Source organism: Podarcis raffonei, chromosome 10 (genome assembly GCF_027172205.1).
Source record: "Podarcis raffonei isolate rPodRaf1 chromosome 10, rPodRaf1.pri, whole genome shotgun sequence".
Classification (NCBI taxonomy): domain Eukaryota; kingdom Metazoa; phylum Chordata; class Lepidosauria; order Squamata; family Lacertidae; genus Podarcis; species Podarcis raffonei.
The window spans coordinates 3,093,657-3,112,259 of record NC_070611.1 but is presented as its reverse complement, the minus strand read 5'-3'; the positions used below and the strand labels follow the sequence as shown (position 1 = coordinate 3,112,259).

The window sequence follows — 18,603 nt, the reverse complement described above, 5'->3', positions numbered from 1 at the left end:
GAATTCTTGCATGGTATGGTCAATACAGTGGTACCTCGGGTTAAGTACTTAATTCGTTCTGGAGGTCCGTACTTAACCTGAAACTGTTCTTAACCTGAAGCACCACTTTAGCTAATGGGGCCTCCCGCGGCCGCTGCACCGCCGGAGCATGATTTCTGTTCTCATCCTGAAGCAAAGTTCTTAACCTGAAGCACTATTTCTGGGTTAGCGGAGTCTGTAACCTGAAGCGTATGTAATCCGAGGTACCACTGTATAAGACGAGCACGGGCATTCATATGGAAGCACTGCATTGACTAATGCAAGTCACAAGGTTCAATTTGCTACAGGAGAAAAGGCCTTGAAATAATCTAACCCAAGACAAGAGAATTCCAAGGTAGGTTTGTCATAGGAAACACTTTCGTGCTGCAGGCGTTTGACTATGTGCTCAGGATCAGAAAAGCCCACGAGGAAGCAAGGCTTTTCCATGCTGCATGATATGGGCATGTGATGGTGCAAGGCTTGTACACATTGCACAACTATAATGTGTCCTTGACACAACACCTCACCAAGGATGTGAGTTGCCAGCCACAAGGGGTGGGGAGAGAGAGAGCAACGAATGCCCGCCATCGCCCATACTTCCAATGAAACTCCCCAACACTTACACAGCTGCTCAGGCAGTCCTCTGTTCAGAGGTGCCAGCGAACCAGCAGAGATACATCCCAGGATCTTTTTCAAAGCAGCAACCAGCTGAAACTTTTGGGCTTGCGCACAGCCAGGCTCGAGCACAGCTGCAGCCACCATCGCTTGCAACACTGCGCTGGAGCTCAGGGAGCACCAGCGCAGCCCTCTAACAGCCCCCCACTGCCCTGGGCCAGCCCCGCAAACAAGCCCCTTCCTGGAGGAGAGAAGGGACACGAAGGATTTCGTTTTACCCTTGGCGAAGTCTCTCCAAAGAGAGGTCTGTTGTCCAGCCCTCTGGTCCCATATGTCCGGGTGGTAAAGTCCTCCATTGTTCCCCCAACTCTTCTCAAGCTTGGCTGTGATCTCTCACTCCCACATCGGCAGATCCTCTTAGAACAGACCCACTCCTTGTCTCAGAGGCCTGGAGCCCGGGGCAAAAAGCAGCCGCAGCATCAGGCGGAGGGAAGAGTTTATTTATGGAAAACACATTTCTCTTGTTGCTCCGCAGGCTGCGTACAACTTGGGCGTTCAAAGCCAGGGAACCCAGCCTCCTCTCCTCCAAAGCACGACTCCCTTCCTCATGATCAAGAGCTGGGAAGAAGAAGAAGAAGAAGAAGAAGAAGAAGAAGAAGAAGAAGAAGAAGAAGAAGAGAAGAGAAGACTCAGTAGGAACATGGCATACATGACCCACCCAACAACACGACCCACGGTTCCAAAGTTTTGGTTCTGCTCCTGGGCAGAACTAGCAAGGGGCTGCTCCATTTCAGGATTATATTGCACAGGTGACTCTTCTCATTCTCGCCCCCCCCCTTCAAGCCCCCTCTTTGGCCTGTTTTACACACACAGAAGAGGTGCAGGAAGGATGCATCTCAGAGGCACAGCAGCTGCTGCTCTGCATCCCAAAGGTTCCGGTTCAATCTCTAACATCTCCAGATAGGACTGGGAGAGACTGGAACCCTGGCCAAGGGGCTGCCAGCCAGAGCAGACAATACTGAGCGGGACTAATGGCCTAACTCAGAGGCAGTAGAATGGGCTGTTGTGACCACTTCAGACTGCAGAAAGAGATGGGGGTTACGGCTCCGAATGCTGCCTTGTGTTGAACTCTCCCTGCAAACAGAAAACCAGAGCATCCCATGCAGAAGGCAAGGCTGCAGAACCTTCCTTCCGGCTGGGAGCATTTCCCTTTCATTCTCACATGCAGCAGCAACCCCCTCAAGTCCATCCTACTGTCTCAGCACTCTGTCACCTCATTGCACTGCAAGCGCAGCAGATACAAATTCTTCTTTGCCAGGTGTCACAGGCAAGAGCCACCTTTCCAGGTGAAGCGCCTCTGCCTGTGGAATGGGAAAGGGAGCCCTTAGACCCCAGGCAGGAGAGCGCAGCCGCAGTCCGCAAACAGTCACGCTCCTGCTTCCCGCCCCTGGCAGGCTTCCTTGGAGGCAAGCCCAGAGCCATTACTCCCAAGGAGCTGTGCAGGGGCTGTGGCCAGAACTGGGAGGGAGGCCTAGCACCTGGGGGGGGGGGCAGATTGACTCCAGCTGCGGAAGCAGAGACTGCTGAGCAGACTCTTCCACTGGGGGGTTGTTTAGAAGGTTTTGTCGGTGGGTGGAGGGCGTTGCTGTTTAAATATTTTGAATATTTATTTTAGACCCTGCAATTTATACAGCTCAGTTTGGTTGTGTATTTTTTTAACATTTAATTTATTTATGGCTGCTTTAGTTACGTTGCAATTATACATTTTTTGGGGTGCCATAAGCCACCTGGAGCACGGTTTGAACTGTGAAAAGATGGCATGCAAATCATTTTACATAAACATATTTGAGGAAATATGCACAATGACAGGAGAGCTGTAGGGGCAGTTTAACCTCGTGAACAGAAACCCCGGGATTGAGAACAAAAAACTGCACCTGGTTCGACCGAAGAACCCAGCCAGAGGGATCCACTGGCGATGAGATGCGGGAGCCACCACGCTAAGCGACGAAGAGACGACCGGCTGCTCCTACACATCCTGCCCCGGGGCGGGGGGGGCTTACGTCTCCGCCCCCGTTTTAAACCAGGTTTTCTTACAGCCGGATGCCGGCGGCGGCCCAGATTCTAGAAGGACCTCTTCCATTTTCAACCAAAGCGCCACAAACTTTCGCTGTCCCTCGAGCACTTTCGGTCAACTAGGAAGGCGAAGGTCCCTCCTCCTCTTCCCTCCCCCGCCGCCAGCCCCGGACGGAGCAGCCCTTCTCTGCCCGGGATCTGCGGCACCAGCGGCGGCCGGAGGTGCAGCAACCCCCCCCCCGCCCCGCGCGCGCCGGCCAGGATGCTGAGGAAGGAAGAGCGCCTGGCAGCGCTTGGGAGAGCTCAAGAAAGAAGACATTTGCAGCTCCCTCTCGGCTTCCGGGGGGGGGAGAACCACGTGCGACCCCCCCAGCAAATGGCAACGCACCGTTCCGCAAAGGAAGGCCGCCGCCGCCGCCTCCCCCGCTCCCCCCTACCTGGCGCGAGGCTCCCGGGAGAAGCAGCCCCTCGGGGGAAGAGCGGCGGCGGCGGCAGCGGCAAGTTCCTGGCTTCCCTCGGCCGGATAATCCTCCCTCTCGCCAAGTGTCGCAAACCAGCAGCAGCAGCGGCAGCCGCCCTTAATGCCAGCCCGGCCTTCCTCTGTGAGCTCACGGGCTCGGCTCCGCCAATGGCGACGCGGGCCAGACCCGCCCCTTGCTGCAAATCGGGACGGGGGGGGGCGGCGAGGGTCCGGGAGCCCCGTCCGCCGCAGCGCAGGAGTCTCGACCCCGCGGCCCAGGATCCTGGCTTGCGGGGAACGAGGTGCGAGCTGGGCAGCGCCTTCGCCTTCCCGGGGCAGAGTTTTCAAAGGACACGAGGAGGCGGATTTGTCATCCTGGGAGACTCATCCCGTTGGTCTGCCTGCTAGCGTGCTGCCTGACTGTTGCACGTCCATCCGCATGCATACAAACGGCATCTCGTTTGGAGAAAATGGGCTCTACAGACACAATATATGCACCTGGGTTTACTCAGAAAGAAAAAGGATCTAAAAGTAATAACTTTTTTAATGCGATGCAGGAATCTCAGCACACGGTGATCCCATCCAATTCGAAACCATACCAAGCTCTGCTTAGCTTTGCAGATGTGCTAACAGTTTTATCCCTGATATTGTAAGAAAGCGGTATACAAATACCTTTGTAAATTAATAAACATTTTAAGCATTTATAAACCACTTTTTTAATCTGTTAACAATGTACAATATAAAACAACATAAAAGCAATGATGTAGTAGTATAAAAGTGTAAAGAAAAAGTAAAAGAGGAAGGATTCCAAGACATAAAATAGGGTGTGCCCTTAAGGGCTAGGGAAAGCCTGAGTGAAAAAATGTTGACATTTGCTCAGCATTTTCCAGAGTGAGTGTGACCTATAAGATTCAATACCTGATATGCTCAGCATCGCATTGTTTTTTGAGCATGTACCCCCTTTCAAAATAGCATCACACACAGAGAGAACTAGTGTTGCAAGTTTGCAAAATGAAAATGTTAACTCTCACATCAAGGGTATAATTTACTCTGTTATAATTTGTTTGTTTGTTTCTTTGTTTACTAGACACAGAGATGTACATTTTTTAAAAAATGACAAAAATGGGGAGGCAAATATACTGCAGTACTTTTGAAGTGGTATAACCACAACAAAATGGAACTTGTGATACAAGCAAAATGCTACATTCCAGCATGATATAGTGGTTAAGAGCGGTGGACTCGTAATCTGGTGAACAGGGTTCGCGTCTCCGCTCCTCCACCTGCAGCTGCTGGGTGACCTTGGGCCAGTCACACTTCTTTGAAGTCTCTCAGCCCCACTCACCTCACAGAGTGTTTGTTGTGGGGGAGGAAGGGAAAGGAGATTGTTAGCCGCTTTGAAACTCCTTAAAGGGAATGATAAAGCGGGATATCAAATCCAAACTCTTCTTCTTCTCTATTTTAATAAATTGTTAGGGATATATAATTGACCTCAGCTAGCTTGAATGCTTGATATTTTCACTTACCAAATCATTTCAACAGGAGTAAACTAGACCCCTGGTAGAATCATAGAATAGAATCATAGAGTTGGAAGAGACCACAAGGGCCATCGAGTCCAACCCCCTGCCAAGCAGGAAACACCATCAGAGCACTCCTGACATATGGTTGTCAAGCCTCTGCTTAAAGACCTCCAAAGAAGGAGACTCCACCACACTCCTTGGCAGCAAATTCCACTGTCAAACAGCTCTTACTGTCAGGAAGTTCTTCCTAATGTTTAGGTGGAATCTTCTTTCCTGCAGTTTGGATCCATTGCTCCGTGTCCGCTTCTCTGGAGCAGCAGAAAACAACCTTTCTCCCTCCTCTATGTGACATCCTTTTATATATTTGAACATGGCTATCATATCACCCCTTAACCTCCTCTTCTCCAGGCTCAACATGCCCAGCTCCCTTAGCCGTTCCTCATAAGGCATCGTTTCCAGGCCTTTGACCATTTTGGTTGCCCTCCTCTGGACACGTTCCAGTTGGTCAGTGTCCTTCTTGAACTGTGGTGCCCAGAACTGGACACAGTACTCCAGGTGAGGTCTGACCAGAGCAGTATACAGTGGCACTATTACTTCCTTTGATCTAGATGCTATACTCCTATTGATGCAGCCCAGAATTGCATTGGCTTTTTTAGCTGCCACGTCACACTGTTGGCTCATGTCAAGTTTGTGGTCAACCAAGACTCCTAGATCCTTTTCACATGTACTGCTCTCAAGCCAGGTGTCACCCGTCTTGTATTTGTGCCTCTCAATTTTTTTGCCCAAGTGCAATACTTTACATTTCTCCCTGTTAAAATTCATCTTGTTTGTTTTGGCCCAGTTCTCTAATCTGTCAAGGTCATTTTGAAGTGTGACCCTGTCCTCTGGGGTGTTAGCCACCCCTCCCAGTTTGGTGTCATCTGCAAATTTGATCAGGATGCCCTTGAGTCCATCATCCAAGTCGTTGATAAAGATGTTGAATAAGACCGGGCCCAAGACAGAACCCTGTGGCACCCCACTAGTCACTCTTCTCCAGGATGAAGAGGAACCATTGATAAGCACCCTTTGGGTTCGGTCAGTCAGCCAGTTACAAATCCACTGAGTGGTAGCATAGTCAAGACCGCATTTTACCAGCTTCTTTACAATAATATCATGGGGCACCTTGTCAAATGCCTTGCTGAAATCAAGGTAGGCTACATCCACTGCGTTCCCTTCATCTACCAGGCTTGTAATTCTGTCAAAAAACGAGATCAGGTTAGTCTGACATGACTTATTTTTCAGAAATCCATGCTGACTATTGGTGATTACAGCATTCCTTTCTAGGTGCTCACAGACTGTTTGCTTAATGATCTGCTCCAGAATCTTCCCTGGTGATTTAACCATAATTTTTTTAAAGGAAAAGAGGGAGGGAGGAAAGAGGAGACAACAGGAGACTTGGCCACCTATAACTGTTGAGTGGTTTAGATTTTGCAAATAGGAGTAACCTTATTGGCTTGGAAAGCTGATGCCACTTCTAGTGGGTGCCTTGGCACATCAAAGAGCCCATCTTGAAAAAGTTATTGGAAGCTGAGCGAGCCTGAATGGTACCTGACCTCTGAGTAATTCCAAAGTACAATTTGTGAGAAATTTCTCGTGTTGGTATCCACTTCCTTAACCTCTCAAGCATCATCATCTTCGCATGCTGAGAGCATTGTTCACTCAAGTGGTGTTTCTGAAGTCTGACGAACCCCTTAATTTCATATTGACCTTCCAGTCATGAAACTGCTGGGTAAAGAACAGTGCACCTTGACTGGAAGTGAAATCAAACTGGTGAAAGGTTCCTGGCACACCCAAAGATGAAACACTGCGGTGTTTTCTGTGTTTAACCAGCACATGATTCAAATCTCTGTGAGGATCTCTCCAGACTCATCATGCCCCAAGTGCTCTTAATCTGGAGGATTTGGGGAGTAGCCCTGTTGCTTAGCCCACAAGGAATCGTTTGTATGTTCTGAAAAGGGAGAAAGTTATCAAGTTACTAGATCATGATTTGTGCATCAGAAGTACTTTGTATTTTACACATGAATTATATATGCAAAATTAAAAATACCCATTATTGCAGGCAATACAACAGCGTTTAGATGATTATCAACATATTTGAGTTTGGGGGCATTTGCAATATTTTCCAAGGGTGGTCTATCAGCACATGCATATCTGTATTCACTAAACATTAGAAAATTCCTGTTGCACAGATATGAGTAAATAGTCATAATGGAGCCAGAAAATCCAGTGCTCTGATCTTGTGATGACATATCTTGAGGCCTGAGGGCAAAATCAGGCAGACCTCTTTGAAGCACCAAATGATCCTCACATTCATCATTGTCCTCCCCACTGAGTTTGTACCTGTTCCTGCTGTTTCTTGGTGGCTACTAGCACACAATCCCAGACCTCATGACGGTGCGCATACATGCACAATGCAAAAATCAATCATGATAAAGATGCCCATGGCACCAATGGAAGCAGCATGCTGTGATGGCCTGGGACTCGGACTCAGAACCAGAGGAGACTCAGTCTGCACTGGATCCTTTGCCTCAGGTGGCAGCTGAACCTAGTCTGGGGCCTGATCCTGAAGAGCACCAGTCTGCACAGGTTCCCCTGCAACAAGCACCAGCTGGGCTGAGTCAGGGGCCTGAGCCTGCCCTGGCTCCAGATTACCTTGTTGCCTTCAGCTGGGCTATCGCTTACAGCTGTTCCACTACCAGTTTGGTCAGGGGAGGCTGAGGAGGCCCCTGGGTCTAGTAACCTACCAACGTCTCCCGAGCTGCAGAGACTGAGGTCTGAGAGAAGGAGAGACCTGAGTACTCGCAGGAAGAGTGCTCACCTTCAGGCGAAACAGGGAGGTGAGTTGCTGGGGGATGAGGACCGGCTGCTACCCCGACAAAGATAAAAGGCTGTTGGGCCCCGCCCCAGGTTGTGGGAGCAACATTGCTGTATGCCAGATCCTGCACCTGTCCTTGCTTGGTGTTCTGCCTTGGCCCTGTCGGACTGACGACTAGCGGAACCTTCGGATTCTGGACCGGTCCTGAACCACGTTGCATGGGTTACCCCCAGGCCCAGCACACATGCATACCAGAATTACGAAGGCCCCACATCAACTGATGATGTCATGGGACTGGCCCCATGGAGGGCAAGCCCAGAAGTCGGAATGGTCCACCCACTAATTTAGTGGGGGAAAGCACTGACTTGAGAGCTAAGAATGTAGTCTTGCATCCCTATTTCTCCCTCTCAGCCTTCGGTTTTTGTTCTTCTGCAACACAGCTCAGTGTTCCCACTTGTCCTCTTAGGCCTCTTTGTGGCTCTTTACACTGGCTCCTTGTTCCATCTGGACCTGTATTTTTTATTGTTCTACAGTGCCTTATGCAAAAAACAATATTGCTCAGAGGTGAACACAAGGTAGTCCTTATGTTACCTAATGCATCACTGATCAGTTGACTAGCAGCTTTAGATTCCTGGGATTCTTGCAAAGAATGGTGGATTCGGACAGCAACATATCTCATATACCAGTCCCAGTCAGCATGGCTGGTAGGATGATGAGTGCTGGAGTCCTACAATATCTGGAGGGTCACAGATTCCCCATCCCTGCTTAAGAGATCTTGATCATGCCCTCTTCCACTGAAAATATATTGCACATGCCATGGACCACTGGCTTTCCAGCACAGGAATAGGTAGATCACATGAGACCAAAGTGAGCCCATCCATGCTGTCTCCTTTCTTTCTTTAAAATGTCCTGATGTTTTTTGAGTGCCAGTGCAATTCCTTAGCATATTTTCCTTTTCTCAATTATTTCAGGGGACCTGAGACTTTGCTCTTCATTACTCTTTGTGGTTGTTGTTTTTTTCATTTGTCACCTACCAACACAGAGCAACAAAAGGATGGCTATGATAATGGTGATGATGAGGATTGATAGCCAAAAATGTGCTTTTCTTGCTGGCACTGAAAGCCAGGGAAATTAGTATGCCATGACCTTTTCAAGGCAGGCGCTGTGAGGATCTCAAAGTGCTCTGTCAATGATGAATAAACATGATTCAGAGCATTCGGCTCCTGAAATAACTCTCAGTGCAGTGATGGAATTTCCTAGGAGTTTGGCACACCAGTGCATTCATAAGTGCAAAATACATTATATTTCTATCTTAGCTACATACAGGTCAGTAAATGAAAGAGTAAGAGCTTGGGTTGAATGTACCAAATATATCCGTTGAAAGGGAAGGTGGGTGAAAACGGCATTGGTCTGTGACTTCAGCAAACACTTCAGGAAACTTTTCATCATCTCATGTGATAATTCTGAATCAGAAGTGGGCCAATTCTTTGTGGTATCTGCTGAGCCCCAAGGACGTAAATTGGGCAAGCATTCCTAATGAATGAATGGATGTGTTTGTTTACATGTTGGCAATATGCTGTCACATGATAAGGAATATTCATAGGCAAAAATATAAGCCCCAAATATTAACCATTGAAAACTATACTTCACAAAGTAAACGCTCTCTGTTGGTTCTGCTCAAAGGTTATTGGGATCAGTCATATGATGCATAAAATCAATTTGAATAGGATATAATACTCTGGAACAGGAAATCTTCCAACCTGCCCATCACAATGTTTTTATTTTATGACTTGCTGTATTTATACTGAGCCATGTGGTCTGATGGGCACATCCTCAACTCCATTATATTGGCAAACCTGCACGACTACTATGTTACCTAAACTCTACTAATGAGCAACTGAGGCAGGGATTACCTCACTAGCAGTGTCTATCAGACTTGTTTGAAAGCTCACCCGTCTGGGGCTGATCTGCAGATCTCATTCTTTTGTGAGGGCTCTGAAGGGGTTTTTGCTTCTGTTAGACAAGCCTGAAGCCTAACACAGAACTACAGTTCCCAGGATTCCATAGGGAGAAACCATGACAGTTAAACCAGTTTTGAAATGTAAACACACCTTCTTCTCAAACCCTTCCAAACATCACTGAGGTAATTGTAGCTCGGTGTCAGTGTCAATTGTCTCTTTTTTCTTTTTATCTGCTTCTTAAGTGGGCTAAAGGCTGAAAGGATAGTCCAGGTCAGCGAAGCCCCTTTGGCAGTGGCAGTAAGCCCTGTAGTTCAAACTGAGGCAAAGTACTGGACTCTCCAGTTACTGACACCTTTGCATCTAACCTTCAATGCAAAGAATTCAGAAGAACATTATAGTCTCTCTCTTTTTTTTAAGAAAACACTATGAGATAGCTTGGAGTAAAAGATTGTGATTTGGTTACAATCCTGCAGGGAGCTTCTTATACCTGAGGATGCTTCCACCCTGTTTATTGAGCATTCATCCTCATTTGTTTGCAGAAAGATGAAATATACTCAGAGTCGCGAAGTGATTTCATGCTCTTTATTCAGCTCATAGTGGTGAGGAGGAATGAATGAAAGTCCCCTCAAAGTATCTGCTTTATATACATTATTTACACAATGGGCTGCACATGATTGGCTAATTCCGGAATTCTACTGTAAGCCAATCAGGTTGTGGATTCACTTCTATCTGGAGCATGATTGGGTAGTTCCTGCCAACCAATCATACTGCTGCATTGTTCTAGGACCAATCAGACTGCTGCATTCTGAATCCTATTGTTCTAGGACCAATCAGACTGCTGCAGTTTGGATCCTATTCAACTCAGTACATAACACCCCTCCCCTCTAAGTTCCAGTCCTGCCCGGGAGGTCGCATTCATAGTCCTCGAGGTACGCTGGCGGCCTACGTGTGCGTTGCGGCCTGGGGTGTTCCCTGGTCCGGGGTTCAGGTTCTGGCTCGTGTTCCAAGGATGCTGGCTGTGATGGGGCTATTTGGTCTGGCGCAACCGGCTCGCTCAGTCGTGGTTCTGGTTCCGGTGTCCTTTCGGCCTCGCAGGTCCTCTCTGTATTTACTGATTCTGCCTCTCCTGCTGGCCCCTCGTGCTCTATGGGCCTCACTGCCCCTCTGTTCCCTTGGGACTCCTCTGACCTTTCCTCCTCCTGGTTTTCTCCCGGGAATCATCGCCGTATCTGGTCGCAGTGGCGGCGCCAGCATTGCCCCCCATCTGTTAGCACCTCGTACGACACGGGGCCAGTGACCCTGGTGACTGTGGCGGGTACCCATGCTGGGCCTGCCCCAAAATTCTTTGCGTACACTGGGTCCTGGGCCTCGAAGGTCCGGGGGTTCCTGCCTTCCCCCACCACTACCTCATCCTGAGCTCTATCAGGGTGAATGCGGTCCAATCTGATTGCAAGGCGCCGACCCATTAGTAGTTCAGCGGGGCTCCGGCCAGTTGTTGAGCTGGGGGTGCTGTGCTGTGCTAGAAGGAATGTGGCAAGGCGGTACTCCCAATCCCCTTGCGTCATGCGGCGAAGGGTGTCCTTGGTGGTCCGCACCATGCGTTCTGCTTGGCCATTGGTGGCAGGATGGAATGGCGCCGAACGGATGTGGCGGATGGCGTTCTGCGCTGTGAAGGTTTGGAATTCTCCTGACGTAAATGCAGTCCCGTTGTCTGAGACGAGAGTGTCAGGGAGCCCGTGGGTTGCAAACAGCCTGCGTAGTACCCGGATGGCTGCGGACGTAGAAGTGGACGGTACCAGTGCGACTTCCAGCCATTTGGTGTAGGACTCCACCGCTATGAAAAATGTTTTCCCCTGAAAGGGGCCAGCGAAGTCCACATGCAGGCGTGACCATGGTGCTCGGGCGGACTCCCAGGACTGGACTGGGGCCCTTGGGGGATCTGGGCGGGATTCTTGGCAGGCCTGGCAGTGTTTGACCCAGGCCTCTATCTCTCCGTCGATCCCCGGCCACCACACATAACTCCTGGCAAGGGCCTTCATTCTTACTACCCCTGGGTGTGTCTCGTGTAGGGCTGTGAGGACCCTTTTGCGGAGGGGCTGGGGAACAACGACCCTGCTTCCCCATAACAGGCACCCCTTGTGGGCCGACAGTTCATGTTTGCGGGTTGTGTAGCCGGCAAATTCTGGCCCGGGGCTGCTGCTGGGCCATCCCCTCCACACCCAGTCCAGGACCCGGGAGATGACCCTATCTTTCTTGGAATGGTGTGCAACTTCTTGTGCCTGAATGGGGCGGTCGGGAAGCAGCTCCAGGCTCATAACCTCTTGTGCAGGTGCTGGGTCGGGGCCTGTTTCCGGTAGTGGTAGCCTGCTGAGGGCATCCGCATGGCCCATCGCCTTCCCCGGACGGTGAATCAGTGCATACTGGTAGCTGGCAAGGAAAATTGACCACCTGAGGACGCGAGGAGACAGCACTTGGGGGGTCTGCTTTTCCGGGGCAAATAAGCCAAGCAACGGCTTGTGGTCAGTCACCACGGTGAAGGGCCGCCCGTACAAGAAATCATGGAATTTTTTTACTCCCTTCACGATTGCCAGACCCTCCTTGTCGATTTGCGAGTAGTTCCGCTCGGTTGCGTTGAGTGTCTGGGAAAAGTATGCCACCGGTACCTCTCTTCCATCCGGGAGTTGGTGTCCCAGGACAGCGCCAATTCCATAGGGCGAGGCATCGCATGCTAGCACCACCGGCAGCCTCTCGTCGAAGTGTGCCAAGACCGAGTTTGAGACAAGCAAGTCCTTGACTGCCTGGAATGCGGCCTCCTGGCGCTGGCCCCACACCCAAGGGGCCCGCTTGTCCAGGAGTCTGTGTAGGGGCTCTGCTACCGCCGCCTTGTGGGGAAGGAAGGAATGGTAAAAGTTCAATAGTCCCAAGAAGGCCTGAAGTTCAGTCTTGTTCTTGGGCGCTGGGGCATCACAAATGGCCCGTACCTTGTCCCCAGTCGGGTGGACCCCTTCTGCGTCCACCATAAATCCCAGAAAGTCCACCTGAGGCACTCCTAGTAGACATTTTTCCCGCTTCACCTTGAGACCCGCCGTCTGGAAACGGTGCAGAACGGTGCGGAGGCGGTCCTCAAACTCCTCTGGTGTCGGCCCGGCAATCAACACATCATCGAAGAAGGGGGTGACGCCAGGAATCCCTTTAAGTAGAGAGTCCATTAGATTCTGGAATATGCCTGGTGCCACGCTGACACCGAATTGCAGCCGCTTTACCCTGAATGCTCCTCTGTGCGTCACAATCGTCTGTGCCTCTGCTGTGGCCTCATCTACTGGCAGCTGTTGATATGCTTGGGCCAAGTCCAGCTTGCCAAAAATTTTCGACCCAGCCAGGGTGGCAAGAACATGGCTGACCACTGGCACTGGGTATGCATGGGCCGTGAGGGCCTTGTTTATGGTACATTTGTAGTCTGCGCAGATGCGGACTGAACCATTAGGCTTGACGGGCGTGACGATTGGGGTTTCCCAGGGGGCATTAGGCACCGGCTCCAGCACTCCTTGCTCCACGAGCCGGTCCAATTCCTCGTCTATACGGGGTTTCAGGGCGAACGGGACCCGGCGGGCCTTGAGCCTGACCGGTCGTACTGCGGGGTCAAGCTGTAGAGCAATGGGGGGGCCCGTATACTGTCCCAATTTCCCATCGAACCCCCCCGGAAATTCCTTGCATATGGCGTCCACGTCCACTTGTAAGCTAGTGTGGTTCACCCCGGTGACGGCTAGCCCCAGTGGTCCAAACCATGCCAATCCCAGTAAGCTAATGTAGGGGCCCTTGACCACAAGCAAGTCCAGTTGCCGCGTCCGCCCTCGGTATTGCACCCTGAAGGTCCCCACCCCCATTGTGGGGACCTTACGTTTTTGGAAGTCCCGGAGGGTGAATGGGGCCGGCCTGAGTTTGGGACCCCCAGTAGGACACAGTTTCCTTAAGGTCCTTGCCGAGATTATGGATAGAGTTGAACCCGTGTCAAGCTCCATGCGGCATGGGGCCCCCTCTATCTGTACGTCAACATAAATTTTCTCTACGTTGGGGTGGGGCAACTGGTATACCTGGAAGTCCGTGAGCTCTGTCGAGTTGCCTTGGTGCGTTGGGCCCCGGGACCTGGGGCTCTTGGATTGGTCATCTGATGCCTGGCGTCGGGTGGGCCGAGCCCGACACACCCGGGCGATGTGTCCCAATTTTCTGCACTGCCTGCACTCTGCGTTGCGGAAACGGCAGGTCCTCCTCTCGTGACTTTCTCCACAGCTTGCGCAGTTCCCTCCTTCTCGTCGAGGCAGCTGTGGTATGTGTGCTGCTTGAGTGTGCTGCTGTACTCGGTGCACCTCCTCCCTGTCGGATCCTGAGTCGTCGGTGAGGTCTTCGTGGTGGACCCTCGGTTGGGACAGCTGGCTCAGCCGTGCCTCTTGCGTCGACCTCTCGGCAGCTTCCGTTGCCAGGGCCTCCTCCAGAGCGACCTGGAACGTTAGGTCCTTCTTAGCGTAGAGGCGTCGTTGCAGCTTCTCATCCTTCAGGCCACCGACGAGGCGGTCACGAAGCATGTTCTCCAGCTCTGAGAAGTTGCAGAACCGGGCGGCTTGGCGGAGAGAGGTCACAAACCCAGTTATGGTTTCCCCAGGGGCTTGCCGCTTTGCGTAGAAGGCATTTCGACGAGCCACCACTGAGGGCTGCGGCGAAAAGTGCCCCTTCAGCTGTTCCATTATTGTTTTGTATGGAACAGTAGCGACGTCTTCAGGCGCAAGGAGAGCCCGGGCGATTTCAAACGTCTCCTCTCCGCAGACGCTGAAGAATATCGCCCTCTTCTTGGCCTCTTCTTCGTCGGTGACCCCTTTGGCTTCTAGGAGGAAGGTGAAACAGGAGGCGTACGCTTCCCAGTCTCCAGATGCTGGGTTGAATGGCGAGAAGCTGTTGTCGGTTGCCATTCTGAGTTCCTTGTGTCCCGGAGCTGAAGCCTGGATACACGGTGCGAGGCAGCGGTGCGGCAGGTGGCGGTGCTGCGGTGCTGTGTGTGGCAGTCAGCTCAGCGGGATCCCATCCTCGTCGCCAGTGAAATATACTCAGAGTCGCGAAGTGATTTCATGCTCTTTATTCAGCTCATAGTGGTGAGGAGGAATGAATGAAAGTCCCCTCAAAGTATCTGCTTTATATACATTATTTACACAATGGGCTGCACATGATTGGCTAATTCCGGAATTCTACTGTAAGCCAATCAGGTTGTGGATTCACTTCTATCTGGAGCTGGATTGGGTAGTTCCTGCCAACCAATCATACTGCTGCATTGTTCTAGGACCAATCAGACTGCTGCAGTTTGGATCCTATTCAACTCAGTACATAACAAAGATTAAACAACATTAATGAACATTCATCCTGGTTTGTTTGTACAGAAGTTAGATGAGCAAGTCTCATCTCCCAGTTTTCAGTGCATTTTCTCATCCTTTTTTTAATCACAAAAAGTCTGATTTGGAAAAATGGGTTCATTGCACAAGAGCTCCCAATTAACCTAAATTTGCCAAAACCTGATTGACTCCCACTTGGAAATAACGGCAGTCTGGAAGCACCCTATCTGAACCTGAGATTTCCATGCCCAAACCTGACCCTGCAGCCACCATATGGAGAGAACAAGACTAGGCTGGGGTCTGTGCCCAGGGATCTTTATGCTCATCCGTCAAGCACTTAGCTGGAACCCCATACCAGCTTCGATTGGGTTACATAAAAGGCGTCTTTTATATTGCAAGTTGGTGGTTTCTATCTTCAGAGCATGTTCCACATCAGCTTGTCTGCTGAGGAACACATGGGCATCTGCCACAGAAACCCTGCGCATTGTAGACTACATTCAAGGGCAGCACTTTTCAAGCTGTGCTTCACGGAAGCCCCAAGGTCTGTAGGAAGACATAATGGGTTCCTCAGTAAGACAGACCATAATGGCAGGGAAGCTTACATGAAAGACAGACATTCTTTGCTGCAATTTAGAGTTCTAGTGGGTTGTGGGTATATTTCTGAGGTATGTTCTCAGTTGCTGCAGGGTAACATGAATTGAGGGCTCACCTCAAAATCATCTGCAACTTGCAAGGGTTCCATGGCAAATGCTTGCGAGCTCCTCAGAAGAGAAATCAGTGTGCAATGCATAACCATTTCTGGAATGCACATACTCAATTCACACTGGCACAATCAGCATGTATGTATTGAGAGTGCACTCAAGAAAACTCCACAAAGGCTCCCTTGCAAGGGGAGATACGTATGTGGTTTGAGGGGAGGATTTCCAGGGTTTGAAAAGCAGCACTCTGGGTAAGCTGGCAACTTTAGTTAGTTTAGAATTGGCCAGAATGCAAAACCCTGATCAGATTCTGATTGGGGACAAAACAAGGAACAAACATGTTTCCTCATCCCTAAGTCTGCTTGATCCAGTACTGTTCCCAAAAGGATCCCAGGGTAATTCTAATTTGATTATTACAAAACATTTATTTTCAATAAAATTGTTTCTAGTCACAATTATTTTTCCTATTCCATCAATATTTACCTAACAATGTGGTCTCAAAACCACCCCCAAAAAGTGCCCTCATTTATCTGATTGTTTTGTGTAGTAAATTCTATAGATGAGCAAGCAATACTTTTAGCACATATGGAACAATTGCCATGACTGAGCCTTATTTTTTAATGCCATTTATGATTTCAGGTTTGTTCGGCTCAGTATCATGACATCGGAGGACTTTGGTACCCTTAGAATTAAGGAAACAGGAAGCCTCTGAGAAAATGTTCAGCCCATAATTTGTCTCAAGTCCTTTCACACAGATCCACTTCAGCTTCCCTTGCCCCACACCACACTTTCATTTTAGTTAACAGGGTGGAGAGAAATTTTGTTGCTGCTAATCAGTTTTTGAAAATCTCCCACTGTAGTGAAGTTGGGAAATCTTAGTACAGTATGTTAAAACTTTGGTTCACACAAGAGTGAGGCATTGTGGGAGAGCTGAAACTGTGGAATTCTGGGGAATGGGCATCTGGTCTCTTTAACTGTAAAACTCCCTGTCTTTAGAAGTGTAAATCAAATTGCCTCCTGACTCTAAGCAGGATGGGATGTTATCTGATTTACAGATCCTGGCAGCTGGGGGTCTGAATGTGGACTGGGTGTGAAAAGGCTATCAGGAGCCTGAGATATGTCAGAATAGTCTGAGAATGGGAAGAGGGCTCTTTTGATCTCAAGGTCTCTGAGAATAGATAAAGTTCAGCTGTGTGGGTCTTCTGACAATCAGGAGTTATTGTCTCATCATACAGCCATTGGCAATTTGGTAATTAACCCAAAGAAATGATTGGTTCCTAAACCTGTAGGGTTTCTCAAGGATAAAGGCTTGGGTAATTCAGACGCAAATGGCAGACTACCTTGCCGTGGAGTTCACCTGAGGGCGTTTGACCAGAAGAACGGACTTTGTGACTTCTTGCTATGCTTTGAACTACTGATACTTTCTGAGTATGTTTTAGTTAGTGATACTGTGCAACATTTTTATTTTCTTGTTTGTAACCTTTTAAGAAATGTGCAAGCTTTTACTCTCTGAGTAGCTTTTTCAATAAATTTGGAAAAGGACTTTTGCCGGAGAAGCTAAACCGGTGCCTGAGCACTTGGTACATCTACCTGTTGGATTTCTGTCTGCATCACGGTACAGTGACACAGGTCTGGGCAACCTGGTAAATATTGAAGGGGGGTTCTCCTCCTTGGACCCCATTTGAGGGTTGTCCCAGGAAAGGAGGTGTGGCAGCTTACCGTTTGGTTTGCGACTTGCATAACTATCCCTCTCCCTGCCAGGTCCTGCCACTGTCTGGAAGACTGGTTGGGGGGATGGATAGCCCGTGCGATTACTACACCCACTTTTTCATCTGCCCAGCTCTCCTTTAAACTAAACTCAGATTATTTTCATATTACACATTAGCAACTATGGCTGAGAAACTGAGTCCATGGCTGAAATGAAAATCCAGTTTTCAGGCCCTGAGCCACCTTTCACACAAACATACATTTGGAGACCCATTTCTTTTTATTTTCACCATATAATTGTATGGCAGGATTGCTGCTCTTGCAGCCCACTTGAGATCAGGCCATGACCTGGTCATGGCTACCCAGCCACCAGCGGAAGGCTGGGGCTCCCACCAGCTGGGGTACAATCAAGTTTGGGGTCAGGCTCTCAGATGGAGACCTTTGGTTCTACAGAGGCTCAAGCCATCCTTGCATGAACAGTCTAAACATCTATCAATTATGATCAATTGAATCAGCATCCTGCCAAAATGATGCCTCCCCAGGTGATTTGTATTCAGCAAAAGTTTTATTGCGGCTAGGATATAAGTCTTCTTTCAAAAGGGCACAACACAAAATTGAAGCAAGAAAGAAGTAATGGTATAGACTGGATATTCTGTTAATGTCTCATTGATGTTTTCACTGTGGTGTCCAGGACTGACCAGTCTCACCTTCAGGATTCAACAGCACATAAGGCTATTAGATTGCACATGCAGAACCTATGGCTCTGCCACGGCTGTGTCTAGCTTAGTCCTGACCATTCTGACTCACAGTGGCTCTCTAGGTCCTGGGCAGGGGTCACTCTGAGCCCAGCTGCCTGAGTTTCATTTAGCTGGAGATGTCTACACCTGGCACCTTCTGCATGTAGTGCATGTGCTTTGCCTATGGAACTTCCCTGAGAAACTCTTCTCTTCCCTGTCCTTTTTCCATGCCGCCCCTGAAGTGCTAATATCCGAAAGGTAGAGCGACTCCACAGAGACAGAGTGTTCCTTCCAATTCTGCAGGAACACCGAGGCCATAATCCATAAAGCTACATTATATATCAACGTAACCAAGTTTTATATTTTATTTATTCCAAGACTCATCATCAGGATACTTTTGTATTCAGCAGGCATCATTTGACATGCCAAACAATTCAGTACTATACAGCTGGCGCTCAAAGTAGAAACCCAGGACTCCTTTATAGGAGCCAACAGTGCAGCTGCAAACTTACTTTCAGCTACCATAAAAATGGAGGACAGTCCTTTCTCGTAACTTGTTAACCAATTAGGCTTAGCTAAACTTCTTGT

At 49.4% G+C, this 18,603-nt stretch overlaps 2 protein-coding genes across 8 annotated transcripts in view; one reads left to right on the top strand and one right to left on the bottom strand.

The window, feature by feature from the left end:
- The window catches only part of TMEM243 (transmembrane protein 243), a 40,107-nt gene extending 36,940 nt beyond the window's left edge, over nt 1–3,167 (bottom strand). For 3 of the 4 annotated variants that reach the window (XM_053406106.1, XM_053406104.1, XM_053406108.1), the window contains exons 1-2: nt 2,568–2,840; nt 912–1,251 (exon numbers count right to left, since the gene is read on the bottom strand). In XM_053406106.1, the coding sequence (XP_053262081.1) occupies nt 912–989 (78 nt within the window). In that variant the 5' untranslated portion in view covers nt 990–1,251; nt 2,568–2,840. Of the gene's footprint in view, nt 1–911; nt 1,252–2,567; nt 2,841–3,143 lie in introns of those variants that run through there. The other variant, XM_053406107.1, reaches the window with a different exon arrangement.
- DMTF1 (cyclin D binding myb like transcription factor 1) overlaps nt 1–18,603 on the top strand; it is a 167,471-nt gene that overhangs the window by 51,653 nt on the left and 97,215 nt on the right. The window lies entirely within an intron of this gene.